At 37.9% G+C, this 8,209-nt stretch overlaps 1 protein-coding gene across 1 annotated transcript; it reads right to left on the bottom strand.

The window, feature by feature from the left end:
• LOC112057806 (trypsin-7-like) lies at positions 1 to 4,078 on the bottom strand. The gene is made up of 5 exons (XM_052882174.1): positions 4,075 to 4,078; positions 3,173 to 3,368; positions 2,163 to 2,412; positions 1,535 to 1,675; positions 1 to 204 (listed from the first exon to the last, which is right to left on the bottom strand). The coding sequence occupies exons 1-5, from the start codon at positions 4,076 to 4,078 to the stop codon at positions 55 to 57; spliced, it is 741 nt and encodes a 246-aa protein (XP_052738134.1). The 3' UTR covers positions 1 to 54.
• Positions 4,079 to 8,209: the final 4,131 nt, after the last annotated feature.

Below are 8,209 nucleotides of genomic sequence, written 5' to 3' on the forward strand. Positions count from 1 at the left end.
GATTTATTATAAGTAGGTATAGATGTAGGTACAATATATTTGGAGATCCATAAATTATACGCCAGTATTTCGGCGTATCCAGCTTCGGACGCTTGATACATTAGTATAAACTCCAGGTATGTTTGGACGAGCGCAGCCAATGCCATTGGAAACTATGCCTCGTTGTATGCCGTCATTTGACACAGCTGGGCCTCCAGAATCACCCTGTAACATAAAACAGCGGTTTTTAACATGCGATTTCGTTCGTGTTTTTGTAGAATATGACATTTCATTTAGTTCTTGTTGAAAACACAGCACACTATTTATTTATTTACTAGCGGACGCCCGCGACTTCGTCTGCGTGAAACCCTACTACTCCTACCCTACCCTACCCCTACCCTACCCTACCCCTACCTTACCTCTACCCTACCCCTACCCTACCCCTTATCCTACTACCCCTATGGTAGGGACCATGCGACGGCGACGGAAGCTTAAAGAATGGAGTAATTTCTCCCGTTTTCTCAACATTTCCCTTCACTGCTCTGCTCCTATTGATCGCAGCGTGATGAAAAGTATACTATAACCTGCCCAGGAGTATGAAGAATAATTGTGCTAAGTTTCGTTAAAATCCGTCGAGTAGTTTTTGTTTCTATAAAGAACATACAGACAGACAGACAGACAGACAGACAGACAGACAGACAGACAGACAAAAATTTTACTGATTGCATTTTTGGCATCAGTATCGATCACTAATCACCCCCTGATAGTTATTTTGGAAATATATTTCATGTACAGAATTGACCTCTCTACAGATTTATTATAAGTATAGATTACACGCTTTTTAGCTTCACTAAAATCAGAAAATCTTGGAATCTCAATTTGACTCACTTCCCGGTTTTCGATTAGGATAAAATTTTGCACACGCTCTGAGTTTTGATGACAATACATGACTAGCTAAAAAACGTCATCACAAACCCAATATGGCGGCACCCGAAGATAGCGGACTGGCTGTTTGAAATCCACCCCCATGATATGGATATCAAATAAAAGGGTTTGCTGTCAGGAATATGAAAAAAATAGTCAAGTAACTTAAATCCAATATTTGTAATTTTTAGTGCGTGTTTTTTAGTTTTTTAAACTATTTAAAGTTATATTATTTGAATTCTGAAAATATTTAGCAAATGGCTCATACATATCGGATGAATCGCATCAAACGGATTTTATATTTTACGGTAGATGAAATCTTTACGATGCGTATCAGTGAACGCACTTGTATGACTTTCTATACAAAAAATACTACAATCCGTATCGAACGGATATACGTACGGATCGTATCGAGCGGGTTTTATCTACCGTAGAATAAAAAATCCGTTTGATACGATGCGTCCGATACCTACGGTGCGGATATGTGGACGCCTGCCATTATACGTATAGAGCAATATAGAAATTCGTAACTCACACGGTTGCATTATAAAAAGATCGTCATTACAAAATAGCGCTACAGATCTTTGTTGGAATGCAGTTTCGAAAATTAAATTAAAATCAATAATTGTACCCCACAAGAGTCCTTGCCACCTTCCGGGACTCCAGCACAGACCATCCTGGCTGTAATTGTGCTGTATGACTTTCTGCAGTCCTCACTAGATACGGCTGGAACCTGGACTGCCATCAAATTCCCTACTACATTACCGTCCTCCTGTAAGTAAAGACAACATTTAGAATAATGTAACTTTAATCACCAAAAGCAAAAGAGAAAGAACGTTCGTTTATAACAAATATTTAATAAAGTCGATGCTTTGGGGGTTTTACTCAAGGCAGCAAATAGGTTCAACCTTCTCTCCTTAGTATTATTCCTAACACACACACACAAACACATAAATATACGCACAAATACGGGCTAACACGCACGCAGACATCAGGACCTTTAGTCCTTTAGGACCTTTAGTCATGTGGCACGTCGATTATCTTTCTACAAACGCTAACACTTCGAAAACTAACAAAAGGTATGGGAATGACAGGTCCGATCGATAACTTGATCACGTGATGTGTCGATAGCAAATGTCATTTCCATAAATTTTTAAATTTTCGAAGCGTTTCCGATTGTAGAAAGAGAATCGATGTGCAACGTGGATACAGGCCCAGATTAATGTCTTCCACATTCAAGTCCAGCAAGATTCACTTACCATCGTTGCTCCCCATCCAGACACTGTAAGAATTGTTCCAGCTGGTACAGGGGTCCTTCTTGGTGCCAATGAGATAATCCTCGTATTGATTCCATCTATAGTCATCGGTATTCTTGTACGCATGAAGGCTACATCGTAATCGAAAGTTGTAGGATTGTACATAGGGTGGCCTCTGAATAAACTTGCCGTGTACTGGGTACCGCCGCTCATGGAGAAGGTACTGCCAATCCTGGCTGTTATGCCTGTAGCACTAAAAGCAAAAAAAAATAAAGTTTTAAAATCAATTCAATAGTCCCTAGTGATTAATATTAATAATTTAACCACTAAATCTGAAAAGGAAAAAGTATCAAAATACCATAATAATTATTGTTCCGATAGTTGTTTCAGTCAATGGTCTTATAGCGAAAAGCTTCGTCCAACACCTTAAGAAGCTTTCGCTTAACTGTTGGATCAAGAGTCGGATACAGAAGGCAGTGATTCTTGAGACGGCGCGTATTGTGAGGAGGTTCCTCACTCTGGAGCCCTGACCACCGGTTGCTTGGGCACTCAAATGTCCCGCAACAGGAGGGTTATTTTTTTTTTATTAATAGTGTTCTGTATATTTTGTATGTTTATCAAAAATAATACCTAATTCGCTAGAAATCCTCCTAGAAATTGACGGCCTCTGTGGCGCAGTGGTATGCGTGGTGGATTTACAAGACGGAGGTCTTGGGTTCGATCCCCGGCTGGGCCGATTGAGGTTTTCTTAATTGGTCCAGGTCTGGCTGGTGGGAGGCTTTGGCCGTGGCTAGTTAGCACCCTACCGACAAAGACGTTAGCTAATCTCCTAACATGTTAGCCCGCTTCCATCTTAGACTTCATCATCACACTTACCATCAGGTGTGATTGTAGTCAAGGGCTAACTTGTAAAGAATATAAAAAAAACTATATTCTCTTAAATTAGCTAGGAATTTCAAAATCATTTTTTTTACTACAAATATCGTCGATCGATGAAAATTTAAAAATCTTACCCTGGTAGACAATGGGCCGCTGTCAAAATATAACGAGTACTTATAATAGATCCACCACACTGGAAATTGTCAATACCCTTGGCTATCAACAGATACGCCTGGTAGGGGTACTGCTGTATGGTTGCATTGTAACCACCTACTATTCTATTATTGTCACCATCACTTACGTAGTAACCAGGAACCCTTGATACTATATCTATAAAATATTTATAATTATAAGAAACTTAAATGGATGAAGGACAACTTAATTCTTTAAGCCGGATTTATATATTTTTTTTTTTTATTCTTTACAAGTTAGCCCTTGACTACAATCTCACCTGATGGTAAGTGATGATGCAGTCTAAGATGGAAGCGGGCTAACTTGTTAGGAAGAGGATGAAAATCCACACCCCTTTCGGTTTCTACACGGCATCGTACCGGAACGCTAAATCGCTTGGCGGTACGTCTTTGCCGGTAGGGTGGTAACTAGCCACGGCCGAAGCCTCCCACCAGCCAGACCTGGACAAATTAAGAAAATCTCAATCTGCCCAGCCGGGGATCGAACCCAGGACCTCCGTCTTTTAAATCCACCGCGCATACCACTGCGTCACAGAGGCCGTCAAAAAATATTTGTCTGACGTCGTGTTGTGACGCATCAGAACAGATTGATTTCATACATTTTGTATGCGAGACATCAGATGCGATCACGACATATCACAACATAGGTTAAACGTTACCATACAAAATTCTAAAAAATACCGATTCTGTTCTGATGCGTCACGACACGACTCGTCAGATAAATGTAAATCCGCCTTATAGTGTGTTTCAGATGCATGGTAACAGTTCGTTTCACTCTTGAAAGTTAGCCGCGATTCACGATATTAGTACGTATTATGAACGTCATAAGGCAACTGTCACCGTACCCATGCTACCTGAAAACCACTTTAGTTGGGTTTCGGTTGACACCGCAAATGCCGATCAAACAATATCGCAGAATTCAAATTATGAGTTTCAAAATGTTGTCAATAGTACTTACCTACCTATTAGAAAAATAATCTAGAACTTTAAATGAAATATCTATAAATCAATCAACCAATTAATTGATTATGAAACACGGCTAAAACTCACGTGATTTTAAGTCGGAGTATGCCACCTAATATCACGTGAGTTTTAGCCTGTTTCATAATCAATTAATATGAATAACACTCACGATAGTTTAAATTCTAAAACAATCAATCAATATCTATCAAACCAATAAAATATTATATATCTATCAATCAATCAATCAATAATATGCGATAATAGTACACAAATTACAAGATGTGCTATTATATAAAGAACTATTTAGCTCTACTTTTTAATTTAAAGATTTTTCATCAATATGTCATGGTAGATACTTAATACAGTCATTGAACTAATAAACAATATATTTCCTAATAATATAAAATCAAATGTGTGTTTAGTTTTTACATTTTCCACCTTGGCTAGTCAATTTTTGCATAATGATCAACCAAATAAAAAAGAACATGATGCGCCCAAGAGTTTCACCAACATAGTTCTCGTTCCCGGGAGAAAACGGGAATAAAAGGTAGCTTATGACACTCACAAATAACGTGGCTGTTTAGTGGTAAAAGATTTTCAAAATCAGTTTTGTAGATCCAGAGATTACCCCCTACAATACCACAAACTCTACCTCTTTATTGTTTTACTAAAGATATAGAGCACAGTCGCAAACCTAAATATAGTACTGTCAAGTTTCATGGAAGAACGGCCTCACATTGATAATGTTTTTATTGCTTGGCAACTTCGTTCGTAACACTCCTGATGCGGGAGCCGGCCGGAGGGCGTGTAGCGATGAATAAAAAACCCACAACTAACGCACGCCACTTTCCTATCACACCCGCGCAGTCTTTCCCCTCGTCTGCCAGACTGCCAGACTATAGAGTGACAATCAAAATTATACTTATATTTTCACACCTAAACGAAAAATAAACAAAATACAGCAAAACAGGGGCAACCACACAAATAAAAACTATAAGAAGTCACCAAGATTAAATCAGCCTTACTTCTTGGAAGAGCAAACAATGCAATGAAAATAAAAAACAACGTTTTCTCCATTCTGAATCAAAACGAAGTTGTCTATGAGAGATTTATTCACACATTATTAAATATAAAGACACTCCCGTATTCCCATGTTAACCTAGTATGTGACACATAGCCACCATTTGTACACGATAAGAGCTATTAGCTATAATTTACATCTTAATTCAGTATAATTATGACAATTAGATAAGAATTCTCATTAACTGATAAAGTGTTTTTATTCACACTTTTTAACATAACTTAACGCTGATTGTGTTTACATATACATTGCAATACTACTAAAATATCGGTCAAGTGCGTATAGGGGCACGCCTAGTATAGGGTTCCGTTTTTGCTAGTAAACTTCGCAACTATACTCATGGATTCGTAAGGCCTGTTGATGTAAAATAAATACAAACAAAAAATCTTTCTATATTGATTTTAGGGTTCCGCAGTTCAAAAGGAACAAAACGGTATCCTCATTAGATCACTTTGTTGTCCGTCTGTCTGTCTGCCAAGACTGTTTAGCTCGGAACGCGTGAAGGTATCGAGTTAATTACAACCATATACTCATACACAAGTCGGCAGTCTCGTATATTTCAACATTCTCATATATAGTAGTTCAGTTTTTGTTGACTAGGAACTCTGAAATTAGGCAAATTGTACCGTCTAAATACTACGTGAAATAACTAACTAATAAGTGAAAAATCTTAAACTAAACATTTGTAATTAAACCATGGAAAATAGTTATTATTACTTAATTGTGTTTACTCGTAAACAACGTCATTAATTACTTTCAAATGTGTACGGAACCTTCAGAGTCCGAATCTTACTTAGTAGGTTTTTTAAAGCTAACGCTAGACTTGAGTTTTTTAGGAAACTAATATTTCCTCATCCACAACAACTAATCGATATGCTTATGCTAGGAGCACTGGATGTTTAGAATTTGACACCAATGTGGACAGTGAATATATTAGGTAAGATTTTAATTCATCTATTCAATAGTGTAATTTAATTTTTGAACGAAATGAGTTGAGTTGATTTGATCTCTCTGTAACCATAATCTTTCTAATGCTATGCTCGTGTTTGCCGTCTTATGTTCCAAAGTGTTTTAAAAAAGCAGGGGCATGACGACACCCACTGTGAGTTATGAATTTTTACTGAAAAGAAAGAAAAGCCTAATATTTCACAGCTCGTCCCAAGATTTGAACACAGGCACACCTCTTGATCCAAATCCAGGCGAACTAACGAGGCAGTTAATGTGTCAGCCGCAGACGAACATGAAAATTACAGGTATTGCGGCACGGAACCAATGCAACAACTCACGCGTCACCTTTTGACAAAATGTCTGTACAAATTAGGAAATCATCGCAAATGTGTGAAAAACAAATTCACAAAAGTTAAATATACCCCCGGTGATATATATACCCCGCTAAGGAGGAGGAAGGAGGATTAAGGAACACTTACATAATGAAAAAAAAAGGTAAATTGTAATCGAATGATAAGCAGGGCTCTTGACAGACTTCTGCAGCATTGCTGTGTTTCAATGTGAAGGATATCTTTTTCGATCACATTACAGGTACTGAGGTTCTTAATGCATATACGTATGATTTATATAAACTGGCGCAGACACGATTAATCTAGTTTGATACTACCTAGCCAACCTATCATGCGCAACTTTTTTTCCACAGTATACCTAACTAAGCTACCAGTGAAATGCCATTATTCTGCTAGAAAAAAAGTAAACTTTAATTTTCCGTGACCAATTTTAGAAGATAAAATGGGTGTAGTAAGCTATGAATGATACGCCATCGCAGACTTTTTGTAAATTTTTAAAAGAGAATTTGTTATACTCTAAAGGGTAGTGATTTCGATTAATTATCCAGGCAGAACATGGGTTTTTATTCTACCAATTTATTTTTGTACTAATTTATCTTATAATTTGTACCCTTAACATGAACGTCACTAATTGGTTGAGTATAATTAATCTTTAAGCTGGGAATTTTAAAATTATTGGATTAATTTTAATTAAACGTTGTAAGCTTTTTCTAAATGGTTCATTTTGTCTCTCAAAGGTCCTAAATTGTATGGAGCCCAGGATCAGTCATTGTACCCTGGTGAAAATAAAATATTTTTTTTAAACTATTTTTGATTATACAAATCTACGAATTCACTTTCGAAATAAGATTCATTCTCACCCAAGAAATGCAACACTATTCCGGGTAATATTGGCGGATTGATGACGTTTTCAATGCAAAAGTGGATTTGACGTTTGCTGTCATTTGTCACGTCAATTCGTCGTCGACGGCCTCCGTGGCGCTGTGGTATGCGCGGTGGATTTACAAAACGGAGGTCCTGGGTTCGATCCCCGGCTGGGCAGATTGAGATTTTCTTAATTGGTCCAGGTCTGGCTGGTGGGAGGCTTCGGCCGTGACTAGTTACCACCCTACGTACCGCCAAGCGATTTAGCGTTCCGGTTCGATGCCGTGTAGAAACCGGAAGGGGTGTGGATTTTCATCCTCCTCGCAACAAGTTACCCCGTTAGGATTTATCCATCACTTAAAAAAAAAACGTCATAGTTGCTTTAGGGTGCCATCTTGTTATAACTCAAAAACTTGGGTTTTCATTTTATTTATTTCTTTTTATTTACTTAGATTTATTCACTTTTTTAGATTTTAATAAAATCCTTGAATTTTTTTAATTCTTGGCTGGTGGGAGGCTTCAGCCGTGGCTAGTTACCACCCTACCGACAAAGACGTACCGCCAAGCGATTTAGCGTTCCCGTATGATGTCGTGTAGAAACCGAAAGGGGTGTGGATTTTCATCCTCCTCCTAACAAGTTAGCCCGCTTCCATCTTAGATTGCATCATCCCTTACCATCAGGTGAGATTGTAGTCAAGGGCTAACTTGTAAAGAATAAAAAAAAAATCTAATGATACGGGGTACAAGAATGGATCTGAAATGGACCATCTCCTC

The sequence above is a fragment of the Bicyclus anynana genome, chromosome 6 (assembly GCF_947172395.1).
Source record: "Bicyclus anynana chromosome 6, ilBicAnyn1.1, whole genome shotgun sequence".
NCBI classification, from domain to species: Eukaryota; Metazoa; Arthropoda; class Insecta; order Lepidoptera; family Nymphalidae; genus Bicyclus; species Bicyclus anynana.